General features: G+C 41.4%; 1 protein-coding gene across 1 annotated transcript in view; it reads left to right on the top strand.

Annotated features, from left to right (window-relative positions):
* The window catches only part of LOC115569556 (vasoactive intestinal polypeptide receptor 2-like), a 29,251-nt gene extending 21,339 nt beyond the window's left edge, over positions 1-7,912 (top strand). Inside the window, exons 5-13 of the mRNA XM_030397530.1 lie at positions 1,314-1,411; positions 2,337-2,475; positions 2,580-2,730; positions 4,598-4,658; positions 4,794-4,860; positions 5,804-5,895; positions 6,083-6,221; positions 6,497-6,538; positions 6,633-7,912. Of these exons, the coding sequence (XP_030253390.1) occupies positions 1,314-1,411; positions 2,337-2,475; positions 2,580-2,730; positions 4,598-4,658; positions 4,794-4,860; positions 5,804-5,895; positions 6,083-6,221; positions 6,497-6,538; positions 6,633-6,806 (963 nt within the window). The 3' untranslated portion in view covers positions 6,807-7,912. The remainder of the gene's footprint in view (positions 1-1,313; positions 1,412-2,336; positions 2,476-2,579; positions 2,731-4,597; positions 4,659-4,793; positions 4,861-5,803; positions 5,896-6,082; positions 6,222-6,496; positions 6,539-6,632) is intronic.
* The last annotated feature ends 11,276 nt before the right edge of the window (positions 7,913-19,188 follow it).

Here is a 19,188-nt window from a genome sequence, read left to right as displayed (position 1 = left end):
GAAAGGTAGCAAGGAAAGAAGGAATGATGAAAGGTCAGAAAGAAAGGAAAGAAGGATGACAGTAGGAAGGAAAGGAGGAAATAAGGTTGAAGGGGAGGAAGAAACAAAGGCTGAACGGTAAAACTAAAGGAAAGGAGGAAAGAAGAATGAACAGTTGAGTGGAAAGAAGAACAAATAATCAAAAAGGAGATGAGGAGGATGAAAAACAGGAAGTAAGTGAAAAGAAGGATGATGAGCAGGACGAAAGAGAAGGAGAGAAAGAAAGCAAGAAATGTGAGATGGCTGATCAAAACAGAGGAGGAATGGAGAGAACGTAGAAGAGGAGAGAAGAAGAAAGAAATGTGGAGAGAGGAGAAAATGTAAATCTGTAGATATGAAGCTGCATACAGTCACAATCGTGTGACTGTATGCAAATCAGCCCAGTGTGTTTTTCAAATGCAAATCATGTGTTTTTAAATGTGTGTGTGCTCGTGCATGTCTGAATGTAAATACTGTGTGTGTGTGTGTGTGTGTGTGTGTGTGTGTGTGTGTTGATGTGTGTGTGTGTGTGTGTGTGTGTGTTGATGTGTGTGTGAGTGTGTGAATGTCCAGTTAATCACCAGATGGTGTGTTAGACGTCGGGAATGTTGTTTATAGATGAGGAGAGCGATGAACGCCAGGCACCAACACACACACACACACACACACACACACAGTCCAGATCCATCTCTCTGTGTCGGGCCTGAAGAGTTTGTTCTGTTTTGAAACGGACCAGATTCTCCTCCTGATCCCGCTCTTATTGTGAAAGAGCCTCTCCGCTCTGTGAGGAGAGGCGCTCATCCTTCAGCCTGAGTATCACTCAACTCACTTCAACCAGCATAGACCAGACCCCATTCAAAAAAGTCACGATTTAATCAAACGTGAAGAAACCAAACCTCATTCAAAAAAGTCACGATTTAATCAAACACGTGAAGAAACAGAAAAATCTTTGGCAAGGCGTTTTTAAAATCCCTGTTTTATGCTTTTTGAAAGACACACGGAGGCTTCGGGTACACTGAGAATACTCGTTTCTGATTGGCTGCTTTCAGTTTATTGTCGTCTGTCCTCGTCAGCTCTGTGATGACCACACAGGACTCAGACCACAGCTTTGTTTACTTGTTGGTTTCTTTATTTACTGTGTAGATGTTTTGACAACCAGGTAGGAGGAGAATCTCAAACGTCAGACGTTTCCATTTCCTGTTGAGTTTAACACAACTTCCCGTTTCAGAGCAACAGTCACATTAAATGATTCTGACATTAATCTGTTAATAAATGTGTTTTCTGTGTGTGTGCAGCTGGTCTTTTACAGGGTGGTGAAGATACTGTCCACTCTGGGCCACAGCCTGTCGCTCATCACTCTGCTCACCAGCACCGTCATCATCTGTTTGTTCAGGTAAACACACACTCGTCTGTCCACCGCTCACACACTCACACCAGTCAAACCAGTGAGGCGACAGGCGTGTCCACACACTGACACAAAACCTGTGAAGGTGCTGAATCATCAAGTTTTATCACCTGGAAAACGTGTTTTTAGATTTACGCATATGATTTAATTTTGGCCCTCACACCTGAGTGATCCTGCGTGTTTTAAATCAACGTTCAGCTTTAATATAAATGAGCTTTCCGTCAAGTAAAATACATATTTTGACTAAGAATCAATCAAATAAAAGTCTGATAAAGTCTCTTTTGTTTATTAATACCGACAGTTATTGATTGGACGTATTCAGGACTCCTGAATCAGCAGAATCTGCATAACAAACAGCTGATTGGTTGTTGATTATTGTTATATTTTTCTAAAATATATTAAAAAAGACATTAAAAATCTGATCTTTTCAACATTTTCTGATACATGAAACATCAAAAATAACTCAAACGATTATTATTTACTTTACTGTGAATCATCTTGCAGCAGAAGCATCTCCGATCCGTTCTTTAAGTCTTTTTTAGGCGATGAAATGAAGAAAATTACGATTATTTTAAACATTTGGGATCAACAGTTTAGTGTCAAGCGTCCAGGCAGAGATCCAACACTTCCAGAGAAAAATGGGTCGCCCCAATGTGGGAGAATAACTTCTTTTAACTGCGTGTATGTGAAGGATTACACAGAATATACAACATAAACCTACGTATACACTCTTCTACATGTTTCCCCACACACTGAGCTCTCACGGCGGATCGAGGAGTGCGGAGGAGTCTGGATCGGCTCCAGCTGTTCACTCGGCTGCTATCAGCGTGTTTAGATAGCACATCCTTCACCGGCTTCACACCCCGACACGCTCTGTAAACACACTTCTCAACGCTCTCCCATGTCCGTGCAGGAGGCTCCACTGCACGAGGAACTACATCCATCTGAACTTGTTCGTGTCCTTCATGCTGCGAGCCGTCGCCGTGATGACCAAAGACGCGCTGCTGTTCTCGGACGAGGAAGCGACCGACTGCAGCACGCAGCCATCGCTGGTGAGACACGAGCGTTGATCTCCACCTCTGACGTGGTCATACGCAGCCAAACATGAGTGATACAGCTGTTACAGAGACAGATGTTGTTGTTGTTGTTGCTGTAGGTGGGCTGTAAGGCCAGCCTGGTGTTCTTCCACTACTCCATCATGGCTAACTTCTTCTGGCTGCTGGTGGAGGGTCTCTACCTGCACACGCTGCTGCTCGTCATCCACAACTCCTCCATCCGCCTCTCCATCTACATGCTCATCGGCTGGGGTAGGCTGCGACCACGACAGGAGACACAAATATTCACTTTTCTTTCAGAACATTTTGCTGTAGGACGTTCTTCCTGTCTTTCCAGTATTTCAAAAACCTAGATTTTGCTAAATATCTTGAAAAAAGTGCAGAAATTGCACTTTTCTGATGCTGCTGTCCACAAAAGATGTCGGCTGTCCCACGAAAAGTGGAGGAAGGAGACATTTTCATACTGTTTTAGTGTTTTTAGTTCTAATCAAGAGTGAAAACAAGCTAAAAAAATGCAAGTGTTGACTCTCAGTATTTGTAGCTGAGCTATAAGAGCATATATCAGCCAATTCTGAGTTTTCCTCTGGGCGCTCGGTAGCTCAGTTGGTAGATCCTGTAGGTCCTGTGCATAGAAGTCTCGTCCTCACTGGGTTCAAGTCCGACCTGCTTCCTGTCCCACCTCCAAGCTGACCTATCAAAAAGACACTGTTAATTCAAAGTGTTCCACCTATTTCTAAGCTGGTTGGAGCAATTTAAGGTGAAACTCTCGCCAAAATGCAACCAGGGCTTTTTTTGTGAATGTAAATGAGTCAAACCTTAATGTAAAAGCATAATTATGACAAAAGAGGCACTCTTAAGATTTACCGTCTTTTCGTACAAGCTACTGCTAACGTGAGTTGTTCAAAAACCTTCTTTTTAGTAAACTCTGTGTACACAAACAATGTTCTCAATGCTTGTGTTCATGTGTAGAGACCCTGGTGATGCTACCAGCAAAGTTTCATGTTGTCGAGACTTCTTAGTGTTTTAAAAATAGAGATTTTGATGCTATCGTAAAAGTGCCCGTAGCACAGCAGACTCTTTTGTCGTGATTACCGTATTGACCCGAATATAGGACGAGGTTTTTTTCGTTGAAAATTATGTGAAAAAGTGGGGTCGTCTTATAATCGGGGTCTAACCGTTGACACATGCTGATAGTTGTCTGGGTCGCTACGCGACCGCAACGGCAGAGGGCGCCATCTTGTTGTAGAGACGTCACTGACACTGTGGCTGCGGTTATCTGTCAATCACAGCGGAGAAGAAGTGACAGGAGATGAAAAATGGAGAGACGCGATGATTTTACGGAGCAAAGTGGATCAAGTGTGGCAAGTTAACAGACATCTGAGGCGGAGCTATGATGCTGATTTTAAGATAATGGTGATCAATGCAGCGGAGGCGCCAAACAACTGTCAGCCAGCCAAGAAATATGGAGTTACGGAGTGTAACGTCCGAAGATGGCGGGTCCAAAAAAACCGTCTGAAAACGCTAACAGTAAGAGAAAAGCTTATCGTGGTCCTCTAAGCGGCCGCTTCCAAGAGACTGACAGGAAGGTGTGTGAGTTTGTTATTGAGAGACGAATTTTGGATATCAGAGTCTTTTTCTGAAGATTAGTCTTGAAAAGAGGGGTCGTCTTATTATCAGGGTCGTCCTATATTCGGGTCAGTACGGTATGCTTTTACACAATGGTTTGACTCGGGTACATTCACAAAAAAAGCCTAGGTTGCATTTTGCTTTAGGGTCAAGATGAGACAGTCAGTCAGTCAGTCAGTCAGTCAGAGCACCGTGCTGTTTTAATGGACCGGTGTGTTACACTGAAGGTCGGGCAGTAAACAGTCTCTTGGCCTCGGTGTTCGCTCAGTTCCGTTCCGTCTTAGCCGCTGCCATGTGACACCTCCTTCCACCATCCATCACCACTTTACCAACACTTCCTCCCTAATGCATTAGCTCCAGCTGGTTCATGTACGAGTGTGTGAGTGTGTGTGTAGACGTCATATTTCCTGCGTGGCACCTCGTGAGGATGTTCTGTGTCTGGCAGACGGTAGAATCTAAACACACTTTCTGTGCTCGCTCTCTGTTCCCTCAGGAATCCCTTTTGTGTTCGTGGTTGCGTGGATCATATGTAGGATCAAGCTGGAGGACACGAGGTGAGTCTGCGGAGCGTTTTGACGAACAGTGTCGGCCTCTAGTGGCTGGTACCAGCACTGCAGCCAGTCGAGGCTCGACGCTCTGCACGTCTGAGGCAAGAAAATCTAAAAACCTGAGTGATTTGTTGTTTCCAGGTGTTGGGAGATGAATGACACCGTCGCCATCAGAGTCATCAACTGGCCCATCATGGCGTCCGTCATCGTGAGTGTTGCATATTCGCCGTGACAGTTATAAGTTAACTGTTCTCTTTATCAGCGTTTGTGTGTTTTCACTTACTTCTGTTTATTTTACTACTAGAATTTGACTTTATCGCTCCGGCTCTCCCATTTTCCAGCTGCATAAACTCAGAAGTTATGTCTGGGAACATTTTAATAAGATATCTCAGTGCCATCCGTCTGTAAACAGTCAGTGGGATAACATCTCAAAACAAAGTTAAGTTTCAGATAAGATAAGCATGTTGGGATGAGACGGAACAGGTTGCTTTTATTTCTCCTTTTTCAGTCACACAACGCCGCAGAACTCTGAAAAATGTTCAGCTGAGAGCGACTCAGATTATTTATTGTGTCGCAGCAATTTGTCACGTTGTATCTGATAAAGAGCCAGTTCAGGCTCGACACATTATACTGTTTATGGAAGTAATCAAAGAGAGCTGGAGCTGCTGGTCTTTGGGAAGCAGAAATACAATTAGTGGACTCACTTGATGTCAAATTTCTTAAAGTGAAACTCACCAAAATGCAACTGAGGCTTTATTTGTGAAAGTACCCGAGTCAAACCTTCATGTAAAAGCATAATTACAACGAAAGAGGCTCTTTTAAGATTTAGTTTATAGTCGTTTTCAGGTCAAACTCATTTTCAATGGGAGTGCTACGGGCACTTTTACGACAGAATCAAAATCTCTATTTTTAAAACAGTAAGAAGTCTCGACACAACATGAAACTTTGCTGGTAGTATCACCAGGGTCTCTACACATGAACACGAGCATTGAGAACATTGTTTGTGTACACAGAGTTTACTAAAAAGAAGGTTTTTGACAACTCACGTTAGCAGCAGCTTGTTCCGCTCGCCAAAGTGTCGATTTCTGAATGTGACATAACATGGAGAGTCATTTTGTTGTTACACATATTTTTGATTTTGTCTCTACAAGGTCAACTTCGTCCTGTTCATCAGCATCATCCGCATCCTGGTGCAGAAACTTCGCTGCACTGACGTCGGAGGAAACGAGCAATCGCAATACAGGTGAAGTCCCAAATCCTGATCTGATCAGATCTCAGTTCCCCCACTGTATATACAAATAAACGTGCAAATGAACTTGATGTAGAACATTTGCTGATTTTACAGGAAGGCCCAAATAATTAAGAATTTGTCAGCACTAAGTTTATAAAGTTTCTCCTAACCCAACTCAGCTGTGTTGTTCTTTCTCCAGACGTCTGGCGAAGTCCACCCTCCTGCTGATCCCTCTGTTTGGGATCAACTACGTGGTGTTCGTCTACCTGATGGAGCCGACCGACAAAAACATGGAACACATCAAGATCTTCTTCGAACTGGGCCTCGGGTCCTTCCAGGTAACATGTGACAGGCCTCACTTTTCACCTGTGAAGGTTCATGAAGTTCATTTCCCCTCCAGCTCCGGTTGGACGGCGGAGGTCGGCTCCAGAAGTTCGGGATCTGCCTCTCCAGAGTCCATCTCCTTGAAACTTGTTCTCAAGTCAATTGTGGGACTCGTCACTATCTCAGATTCCACTGAAGTTTTCCTGTCCGAAGCCTTTTAGTCAGGACAGCTCGTGTCATTTTCAAGATGATGCGTGATCATTAACGGTTGTATCTGTGTGTGTTTCAGGGTCTAATTGTCGCCGTCCTGTACTGTTTCCTCAACAGCGAGGTGAGTCTATACGCACAGGTTTCCAAACATGTCTCTGAGAATTAGATCCTCGACTTCACAGATACTAAACTTTACTCCGTCTGTGTGTGAGAAGGTCCAGAGCGAGCTGAGGAGGACGTGGAGGGGTTTATCTCTCAAACGTTACGTTGGGCGGGATTACAAGCTGCACGCCATGTCGGTCAGCCGGAACGGCACCGAAAACTCGGCTCAGTTCCCCCGAAACTCCAGAGCTCAGTCCATCCTGCAGACCGAGACCACCATGCTCTGACACTCAGAACTGAAGCTCATGTTTTACAGCAGAGGGTCAAAGTCTCACTCAAGGACTCTTCTATAGACATATCATTTGCTCCTGCAGCGACTGAAGCTGTGAGCTGCAGGAGTTCCTGAGGTGAAGGACATCTGGTCGGACTGTGTGCTTCAAATTCATGAACCAGTGCCTCCTGAAAATCATGCAGATCGACTGACTGAACTCTGGTTCCTCCTTTCATTTAAGCTAACATAAGACTATCAAATAAACATCACACTTCCACACTCTTTATCTCTGTGACGCAGCTGTGTGCACATCTGCAGTGCTGCTGTTCGGTTACACTGAAGGTGAATATTAACCGCCTGCAGACGTTTTATACGGCATCATATAAGTTTTATCTTTTGTCAGTATCTTGTTCTGGAAGCGGAGCCTTCAACAGAAAGAATATTTACCCGAGCCCGAAAGAACGTATGTATCAGAATTATGTTGTTTTGTTTGTGTTAGTAACCAAAAAATATCTAAATTTAAAATGTAGACAATCATGAATTTATTAGTATCGTTGTTTTAATTAGAAATGCGGCAGAACATTCACTCCACGTTGAAGAATAACAGCTGCTGACTTGAAATGCTTTCATATGTCGGGTGAAATTATCCAGTTGTAGACAAGAGAAAAGATTTTTTAGGAAATTTTAAAATCCTGTGTCGCAGTTTCAGGTTTGACCTCTGTTGTTTTGTGCTGATGTCACCAAATTTAATCATCAGTTTTACTTTTCATTATTTTAAACCTGTATTGGACCAAAATAACACTCCAAAAATAATATTCCCACAAGAGTTTTTCTACTTTCAGCAGGGACGATCGTCAATATCTGGATCCAGAAATGAAAGTTAATGTAGGAAGTTATGCAATATTCACTATTCTGGATTCTGAATATGTGTATTTATTCACAGTAACACAAGCAGGGTTTCAGTTCTTCTTATAAAACCATACTTGCCTGGATTGTTTTGTATTTTATGTCTTGTTTTTTACACAGTTGAGTGTTTTATGTTGGTTATGTACAATGTAAGCTTTTCAGCACAACTGTAAACCTGTGACTGTATGTTTTATGTATAAAAGCTTTAATCATGGACACCGAGTCTCGTTTGTTTTCATTATTATTTTGATAACCTGTCCGTAACTGTTGACCAACACGTTTCTAACCACAGAAATGAATAAAGTATGTAGATATCACACCCAGAGGAGACATGTCGCACCTATTAAAGAGATATTCCGGTGTAAGTTTAATCCATGGTCAAACACACTATGAAACTGTGTTAGACTCCCTCTCGAGAGATCAAGTTAGCAGACCGCTAATTTACGGAGTTTTATCAACCTCAGAAACGACCGCACGACAACAATACACTGCAGTAAATGGATCCAAATATAAACCGCCACCAAAAAGCCACAAATAATGCTCAGAACAGCACCAAACTTCAGCAACAGTACAAATAGGGTCTCAGCACATAGTCCGGGGCATCTAACCTCCGCTAGCTTAGCTGGATTTCTACTGAAAAGCTGACTAAATTTACCACTCTTCTGCAGCAGCTTCCTGTTGACGGGAAGTCCCGACGAGTCGATTACCGAGTGCAGTAGAGTTCCGCGGCTCATGGATGAAAATGTATGATTATGACTCCATGGAAAAGCAATCAAAGTTCATATGTGTCTTACCTGCCAGTTTATAACAGTTATTATCGAGAGCGGACAGGGAAAAGAACGGAATTGAGCATTTCTAACCGCACTCGGTCATCGTCGCGTCGGGACTTCCCCGACCCGGAAGCTGATGGAGGAGAGTTGAACTCTGTTTTTAGCTTCACAATAGAAATCCAGCTAAGCTAGCGGAGGTTAGATGCCCCGGACTATGTGCTGAGACCCTATTTGTACTGTTGCTGAAGTTTGGTGCTGTTCTGAGCATTATTTGTGGCTTTTTGGTGGCGGTTTATATTTGGATCCATTTACTGCAGTGTATTGTTGTCGTGCGGTCGTTTCTGAGGTTGATAAAACTCCGTAAATTAGCGGTCTGCTAACTTGATCTCTCCAGAGGGAGTCTAACACAGTTTCACGGTGTGTTAGACCATGGATTAAATTTACACCGGAATATCCCTTTAAATGATCATTTTAAACATTTTAAAATCTGGTACAGGTCACTTCGTGATCCGGGACACTTATTAAATGCACCATGTCGTCACGTTATCATGGTATAAACAGCGGCGTGCACTATATGTTTTCAGCCCTGACCTCAAACTGGTTTAAACTCTGTATCCTGTGTTGTTGTTTAAGTTCCGTCTGACCTCGAATAAACTCAGAACTGTTGTGTGTGTTTATCTGCACTTGACAGCTCACACTGACCCTTGCTGTCAGAGGTCAGAGGTCAACGAGGAAGCGAGCATGTTGCTCCACTGGTAAAACAAGAAAACAAACTCGAGCGTGAAACTGGTTTATTGTTGCGAGACTTTGTATTTGCGTTGGATTGTGAAGCCTTTCAGCGGGCTGCAGTTGTGCAAGCACGTCTGAGAGGTGTTATCTTGTTGGTAAAGGTGAGACTCAGCCAGCAGAGCCGAAGACAAGCAGAACTGACACATGAGCAAACTTTACTAACAAAGAACAAGTCTGGAGAATGTAGATTAAAATGGCGAGGTGCACAGACGACTGGCAGATCAGGAAGGGTTAGGAGTTTATCTAATCAACTGCAGAAGAGTTCGTCCTCAGGGAGGAAACGTGTTGTACATCCTAATTTAAATGATTTATCCGTCTCGTTAAAAGGTCTCATTTTATACGAGACAGGTGACGATTTTGGGCTGGATCTGTCGGGCCGGGCTTCCTCCTCTTTACTCCTCGACCTTTCAGCGCTTTCCAAACTAAACTTTTCTTTGGCTCTATGTTTAAAGGTTATAAATCATAAATTCACTCCAGAGCAGCTTCGCCTCTTCAGAAGTATTTGTATATAAACGTCTCATTCCTTTTGAAAAATGTAGTTCATGCAGCCTCTGCTCACAGCTTAGACTTCTACAAAAAGTATTAGTAGTGTTTGGGATCTGTTATACTATTATTTATATAGAATGTACAGAAATAAATTATGTTTATGAGTAGATGTTCAGTAACTGTATGTTCGGTTTTACAATAAGTACGGCTAACATTTAGAGACAAATAAAGGACAAAGCAACCTAAAAAATGTACATTAAACAACTTTGGATTATAACTAAGAACATTTATTGAAGTTCTGTATAGTTTTAGGATTTCTTTTCTTGTACAATGCACCATGAGCTGAGAACAATCCATGGGGGCCCCAACATGGATGGGACTTGGCTCTGGTGCATCCCACAGATGCTCAACTGGATGGGATCTGGGGAATTCAAAGGCCAGTTCAACACCTTGAGGTCTTTTGTCAGGTTCATCGGACCATTCCTGAGCCGTTTCTGTGGTGTTGCAGGTGCACTGTCCAGCAGGGGGGGCACTGCCATCAAGGAGTGCTGTTGCCATGAGGGGGCGTCCACATAAATGCCACGACTCAAGAGTTTCCAGCAGAACATTTGATTGTAACAAGATGATCAATGCTCACTTCACTTGTCAGTTGTTTTAATGTTGTGGCTGAACAGTGTAGATATACATGTGAAATACTTTTCATATTTTGCATATATTAAGTTTTTTAATATATTATTCATACTTTCACTGCACTTAGTCTAACTGCTTTAGTTACTCATTACTTTGCAGATTCATGTAATCAATACTAAATATTTGCTGATTAAATATGATGTATTATTATAGATGAAGTTATCCAGCATTAAAAGCTGAAAGTTGAGACCTTAAAGAGGAAATGGGAGACAAGCCAGTGTGCTGCATTATGGAGGACAATTATTAATCAAGTGATCAATTGCGTGATGTCGGCATACTCATAAAGCAATTCTGTAGAAAGACATCTGATTTTTAAGTCTCATTCTCAGGTCGTCAAATAACGCACTTTGTGGGCTTTTAACAGGACTCATAGAGAGTCGAGTTATTAACTGTGAGATGACTTGTATTTTTATATTCATTTTATATTCAACATAAAACAACACTCCATGAATCCTGTGGGTTTTGAGGTGGGGCCTAAGTCTGCTCTGGTTGGTTGGTTCACACAAGCCTGATAACCAGGTTTGCCTAGCAGACCATTAACAACTGGATTGCTGTTGCTCAACTTTTGTGCCTGGAGCTGGTTTTCGTAGCCTACTGTGCTTAACATTGTTTAGCTAACACTGTTAGCCTGAAAAGCTTTACACCACGATGTTTATCCAGCAAAAAAACAACTTCCAAGGCTTTCTAAAGTTTTTCAAATACTCTCTGAACGCACATTTGCGCGCTCGAGTGGAGATGTACCTGAACTGTAACAAACCTTAAATATACTCAGATGGATGCAGACAAACTAACAACCGCTCAAGCTGTTTGCCGCTATCAATTCGCAAAAGACAACAACCTCAAAGACTTCATTAAGCTTATCAAGCACACTCTGAACACACAGTTGCATGTTCAAGTGGCGATGTACAAGAACTGAAAACAAATCTTCAGTACACTCAGAAGGAAGCAGACAAACTTACAACCGCTCAAGCTGTTTGTAGCTATCAGTTTGCAAGACAACAACCTCAAAGACTTCATAAAGCTTATCAAGCACTCTCTGAACACACATTTGCGCACTCGAGTGATGTACCTGAACTGAAAACAAATCTTCAATACACTCAGAACGACGCAGACAAACTAACTACCACTTAAGCTGTTTGTAGCTCTCAGTTCGCTGCACTTCTACCATGAACATGACCACAACAACTGCTTCCAAATGAAAAATGTCACCACAGCAAAATCGGATCGTTATTAGTGGTCTGCTGGGCATTGAGGCCGAGGGCCCTGTAACACCTCTGTAATGATCTCTGCATGGTGTTATCAAGCAGGATGCTGCTGTACACACTTGCAAAGAAAATGAATTTCTGCAGTTGTTTTCATTTAGTTTTATCGCAGAGGTTCAAGATTATCTTCAAGCAAAGGCATCGCTCCCATGCACACTGAACTCGCGAGTGAAATCGTCATGGACAGATGAGGGCAGAGACCCGAACCACTTTGTTGGCGTCAGGCTAGCTTTTACCGTGGCCCTGAGCATGTCCCTAGCCAGGCACGAGGCCCAACTAAACATGCACACTTTGTGCACGCTTCTACCATACCATAGGTGTCTGAACATGAGGGACCTGTAAGTTGGCGGGATCGCACAAGGGCTCGTAGGATACGCTATTACCAATACCAGCGGCTGATCAAAGGCCTGACTACTGCCATTCATGGAAAACACAGCTTACAGCTCCGATGGACAGCACTCGGGCATTTGCCATTGAAGATAGCTGAAGTCTGGTCAAGTTAACATGTAACTTACAATAATAACACCAGGTTTGCCTGGCAGACCACTAATACTGGATTGCTGTTATTGAACTTCTGTCCCAAGAAAGCTCTATATCACGAGGCCTCCAAAACAAACATGTCTGCACTCAGTTCTGCTGGAGTTGTAGCTCTCAATTCCCTGCACTTCTACCATGACAACAACCGCTCAAGAGAAACCTTCCCAAGGCCAACAGAAATTAACATGTCTTCAGTCATTCTGCTGGTGTTTGTAGCTCAGTTTGCTGCACCTCTGCCATGAATGAGACGATCAGTACCACTTCTAAACCAAAAACACCGCACAGGTGTACGTCAGAAACTGAATACGATCCTTACTAGTGGCCTGCTTGGCGAATAGGCCGAGACTAATGCTATGTGGAATCTACATAAATGAAGCTGTCCATTGAAATGTCTAAGTCCCAGCTCAAAACCCACAGGGTTCAAAAGGAGTGGAAGTATTTTTAACAGGCTTTGTTTCACTTAGAGGAAATTTTAACAAGTCTGGTTACAGTGCCTAAATGCATTTATTTGCTCTAATTCATAAAAGTATTTAACATGTGTATACACCGAGAGACACATCATTAGAACCAGTGACAGGTGAAATAAATAACATGGATCATAGTGTTCCAATGCCATGTTCGGTTGTGAAACCTTGAGTCCTAGCATTCATGTGGATGTCTCTTTGGCAAACACCAGTCACCAAAACACAGCTTCAGACTGAGTACACCCCCTCATGGCAGCAGCACTCCTTGATGGCAGTGCCCCCCCAGCAGGACAACGCGCCTGCAACACTGCAAATACTGCTCGGGAACGACCCGAGGAACGTGGGAAAGAGCTCAAGGTGTCAACCTGGCCTCCAGATCCCCCAGATCTCAATCCAACTGAGCTTCCACTGGATGCAGTCTGAGCCAAGAACAATCCATGGGGGCCCCAACATGGATGGGAGTTGGTTCTGGCGCATCCCATAGATGCTCAACTGGATTGGGATCTGGAGAATGAGGCGGCCAGTTTGACACCTTGGGTTCTTTGCCATGAAGGGGGTGTAGTTGGTGTGAACAGTGTTTGGGTGGATGGTGTTTGTCAAAGAGGCTCCACAGAAATGACAGAACTCAAAGTTTCCCAGCAGAACATTTGATTGTAACAAGATGATCAATGCTCACTTCTCTTGTCAGTTGTTTTAATGTTGTGGCTGAACAGTGTAGATATACATGTTAAATAAAATATGATTATATAATTCATATTATATATAAATGAGATCAAATAAATGTAGTCATTCTAAACAGACATACCGTTTACATTTGCTCTCAGTAAACAAAACTCATTTAACATGCTGAACTGAAACAAGGCCAGTTGCCTACAATATAGCACTTTATAAAAACCCTTTTAAAATACTACTTTTACTTCCTTATTTATTTTCAATTTAAGTAACTTACATCGCTTGTTTACAAATTTGTTGGCCTTTTTAAAAAGACAAACAGAAAAAGAGGGAGAGAGACCAGTGTCCCAACAGTAACACTGTTGTGGCTTCTGCCAACTCAAACTGTCGGTATTCAACGACCTGTGAATGAGACTCGACTATCCTCTTGAATCATTTACTGATCCTAGAGTATTAATGAGCAGCAACTGACAAATCTCACACTTTCTGCCTTTAATTTTTGCCCCTATATTGCACTGACCTTGTTGGACCAGGTGTCTCTCCTCTCCAGGTCTGATCACAATACAGGTCAGAGCTGCTCCACCTGCAGCTGAAGACAAGTCCCACTGTTCACCTGGAGAGAGGAGGAAGTACTTTAATATAACATGATGACTACATGCGTGCGTGTGTGTGTGTGTGTGTGTGTGTGTGTGTATATATATTCTGATTGTAACAAGAAAAAAGAAGATGTAATCAGAGTACAGACACTTCTGGCAAAAAGGGGATTTCTTACAGGATGAACATTTCATAATAAAGAATGATATAGCAGTCTGTAACCATGTGCATGACATCACTTCAGGAGTCTCACATCACTCTGCACTGTAAAATCTACTATACTCTGATTCAATAAATATAAACCAACAGTAAACCAAATGTATTCAGTCCTGGGAACATTTAATGCTATATACGCAAGTAATATGATTTTAAAGTCTATCTTCTGACACACAGGGAGTCAGTGCTGTGATTTAAATCACACATTAAACCAGAGCTGAGACAAACACACTCAATACATTCGTTGCAGGCTACAATGAGGCTGCATATTGTGTGTATACTTTAGCTGGTCAAAAAGATCTTTATAGATGTTGACATGCTATCATGCTGAGACATTATTAAAGACAACACATGGAGCCTGTTAGCTAACTTTGCTATACTCAGCTATTCAACTGTAAAGATGCTAGTACTAACAAGTAAACATTACACAGCACGATAATGGCGTCATGCTAACACTCTCCAACAGACACACACGTTAGCTAACATGCAAACCTGTCTGTAAACACGACGATTAAATGACTCAGACGTCTTTAAAAGCTCATTACAGTGTCATTGTCATGTCTGCTTCATGTGTCCTTACCCGTTAATAAAGGCAGCTGACCCGCTGCTAACATGTTTCCCAAACCCTGCAGTGCATCTGCAACAACTTTAAAGTCAGCTAGCTAACATAACATTAGCTAACCGGCTATCATGGCGTTGTGAAGATTACATACATTTAAAAAAAAAAAAGTTTCATGCCGATTTTACTGAAACTACCGACTTGTTTTGAGATAGTAACCGGAATTTAATTAACTGTGCATTTTTCATGTAATAAACACGGCAGAGAAAAAACGACCAAAATCACAATGGAGTTTGGTGCACCGAGAAAAACATAACGTCCATTGCGCATTTAATTGGATGTAGCTAGAGCCGAATTTACCCCAATACATAACAGTTAAACGAGACGTCTTCAGCTTCGTGTTCAGAGTTATTTCAGAAACATTTGAGGCAAAAACAAATCTCACTGACATGAAAAGGAGGCTGGCTCCCTTTTAACCCGCAAATATACAACTTAGACAACGCAGGAAGGTCCTTACACACAAAGCAGAATCATACACTACAGTTTACTCACCGTGTTCGTGTCCTCAGAGAAGAGCTGAAGGGACCAGAGTGACATCCCTGAGCCACATTATAAAGGCATCTGAGGTTTTGGAGGGAAATGCTCTAACTTTGCGCGGGAAACGAGCGAGACCGCCCCTTTTGGCGAACACCACCTGGATTCGTCAGTAAATCTGCGGGCGGAACTTATTTTGCGTGGTTTAGTGGATTCAACTAGATTGACTGTTCTGTCTACCAGAGGTTCAGCAAGCGTTGTATCCTCTTTAGCTCAGTGGTTAGAGCAGCTGTTAGAGGAGCAAATATATCTTCTTCGCACAGGGTTCGATTCCTCTCCTGGGGTACTTTCCTGCCAGTGATCTGTTTTGTCAAAGAGGCTAAAATAAAACAAATATTTATAGAACCAACACATACCAACACAAGTTTTAGGTAATTTGGACACCTTAGCTCAAGTGTTATTGATTTCTGTTCTGTACTTTTACCATAAAATTAATTAGATTAAATATGAATGATGACTTCATTGGGGTGATGTCACAGAAAGAGGTGGGACACATGTTCATACTATATACATATAAGAATCTATTATTTACCTTTTTATTATATTGTTTATTTTGTACTATTATTATTGTTTATTGTTAAATTGAACTGTCCTTAACCTGCTGTGACACAAATATCCCTGTTTGCAGGACCAATAAAGGAGTTCTGATTCTGATTCAGATTTTTAGTCAGTCACAATCCATGGGAACTGCATGAGGAGGTCAGTGCAAATATAAGAAAATATTTTATCACATTGTGTTTGTGTTGAAACGTCACATGGTTCTGACATGAGAGCGGTCTAATGTCCAGTAGGTGGCGCCTGCTTGACACAGTCCTCTCAGGTTTGACAACTCCCATCTCCCGTTGTGTGAGCGCGCACCTGAATGCATCGTCACTTCCGTAATGAGCGGATGAAGGGAGAAAATAAGAGTAGAACAATAATAATATATTTTTTTACTACTTATGTAAAGTACGTTTTTATTCCACGTCAAAGTTGGGCGAAATGTACTTGGTAGTTATGAAGTGCTAAGTTCAGCAGTATATGAATCTTGGACTTCTTATGGAACTACTTTTTGGTTGTTTTTTCTCACGTCGTGCTTTACTTTGAAATCCGGAAGGACACCGAACTACGACTGGCGGTTTAACCGCAGTGTTAAACTGTCACGGTAAGAAAAAATGTTATTGTACATTCATGATTTTGATAATATGACTGTAGCTCCCACATTAATCTTCAGTTACTTTTAATATTTTTCCGAAAAAACATACTGTAAATAACGTTGGTGTTCAAAAATGTTGGCTAGCGTTTATGCTAACGCGGCTAAGAAACGTTTGCTGTCACTAGCTAATAGCTAACTGCTAGCTAGATTAAATATTTATTCGCCATTTTTAAATGTTTGTCTTTTGGAAATGACAGAAATATTTCTAATGTATGTAATGTTTTCTGCTTTTAAGTGTTTCCCAAGACATTTTAAAATGACATTTTAATTATTCTGCTTTCTTAATTTCTTGCTGTACGCTAAATGATCTCATAAAATGACTATTATCTCAATGTATTGATGCTTTTCTTTTGGATATGTTTAATTTGTTGGTGATTGTTTGAGTACAACAGAAGTACTTTACACATTTATGGGATTTATTCCTTCAATAAGAGCCTCTTCTCACCACAAAATACCTACTGGATTTATTGGTTTGACATCTGACATGCCTTTGAAAGTTTACTGCATAAAGAGACATGGTTAACAATAAATAACTTCAAACAGAGAGAAGTTCATATGCTCTCTACAAGTCAAAGATACACAGGCAGTTAAAAATATACTTCCACGTCAAAGCTGTCGAAGAGAGGCTGACACTTCACCTTCTCTCTGTGCTCAAAATCTATTTTAAATTCTGATTGTTTTCTTCCTTCTTGCTCTCAGGTCATCTAACCCAAACCAAAATGTAAAGATGGTTAACTGCTCATCATGTCAGAGGTCATAATGGATTCCAGTAAGTCAGACTTGTACCATGTTCATGTCAAATATAGTGTGTATGCACGTTTTTTTTAAATTACAGATAAACTTGTTAATCATTGGCTATTAACTCCTTTTGTATTGTCGGTGGATGAGTTCGGGGGAACCATAGAAAGCAGCAGATCACATCCAAAAGACCTTGAACTTGTTTTGAAAAGTCAAACATTCTGGTTAAGACACACCTTTTTTTCCAGAGCTGATAACAAAAGGTGTTGCTTTTTTCTGATCTCTGTTGAGAGAGTTTTTGTCGGTTCATTTTGAATTAATCAAGGATGTCGTTTAAAGCCTCATAAAGGAATGGACAAAATGCTAGAAGAACACCTATAAGAAATAGAAGTATAAAACACCACATACAGTCGTGCAGCCTCCAAATGATCAGACAGCTGAATTAAGACCTCTAAAATAACATAATGAACAAAAACTTAACAGCGATGTACACAAATTGGAGGATGCATTGCAGGACTTTTGTATAAGATTGCATTAGTCTTAACTCGGTGAACCTAATAAACCACACATCGAGTATTGTCTCTCACACTTTCTTCCACCAGATGGAGCTAAAGTCAAGTTGACATTTCATGTGTGACTTAGTCAGCATTTTACAATGTCCTCTCCACTTGGGCAGCCCAAATTTAAAAGCACAACACAAATATTAATACTGGTTCAGTCGAAGTTTTAAAGTGGACCTAAATTGTTCCTTGACACTTAAACTTTAATATTTTCAGTTTCAGTTATACACTTTAAGAAGAAAGAACCCTTGAAGGCCCCGTTGTGGCCTACAGGGCTGACGCCAGGGGAGCTATTTCACTCACAACATTTTATTTTTATTTCTTTGCGGTTGATGCTCACAGACAAACTGATGGCTCATCTTCAGAACAACTTAATGCTTTAAAAAGGTTGCACAAACTGAGATAAGAAGTCATCACTATCTGTTCTGTTTTCTTTGAATTTTTGCTATTTTTTGCTTCAGTTCGTGACATCTATTTCTACTGGGAATTACTCAGAAGAGTGAAAGATGACATATATTTCAGTTAACATCCTCTTTCCATGAGTCTGTGGTGAGTCCTCCAACCACAAAGAAACTTACAAACGCTAGTCAAATGTAATTTTTTTTCACATTTGTAGCTTTTATTGAGGTTGACGAATGAAGCTTTGGATGTCTGTCTTTATATTTTATGACATCATGAACAAAACTAAACAAATCAATAGAAAAGTCTCTGAAGAAAATCCTTAATTTGAATACAGTGATTCATCCTCAGCGATCTTAAAAACTAAACTGGTGATTTTACCTCATGACACATTCATACAGTAGTTGTTCATATGAAGGTGTTGACATCTTGATGGAGCAGGAATACAAACAGTTGTGACTCCTCTGTGCAGGAGATGGTTGTGGGTGGAAGGCATTATGTTTTTCGGGTTGTTTGTACGAACGTGCATCAATCCTGTTCTTGTAAACACGATAAGTAAAAAACGCTGTGAGGGAATTTCCACTAATTTGGCACAAATGTTCACTTGGACTCAGATGAAGTGATGTGACCTCATGGCTTCCCATTCTCATAAACACCATATCTCAGGAACGCTTTCAGGGAATTTCCTCAACTTTGGCGTAAACGTCACTTGAAGGGAAGGATGAACTGATTAGAATTAGTAATTAAACGTCACTGTAAAAACCCATTTTTGGCCATTACTCAGCAATTCACATGATAACTATGACACGGTTTTACAGAAATAGGGTAAAAACTGTGACACCATGATATTCTGCAACAATGTTAGGTTATTATTCAACACCATAGCTCAGAAACACCAACTTGACTGCTGCGATTAGATAAACAACCGCGACGAGGAGGTGAATTTAGTTTGACTGCAGAGGGAATG

This window comes from Sparus aurata, chromosome 19, assembly GCF_900880675.1.
Source record: "Sparus aurata chromosome 19, fSpaAur1.1, whole genome shotgun sequence".
Classification (NCBI taxonomy): Eukaryota; Metazoa; Chordata; class Actinopteri; order Spariformes; family Sparidae; genus Sparus; species Sparus aurata.
This window is presented reverse-complemented; position numbering and strand designations above follow the sequence as displayed.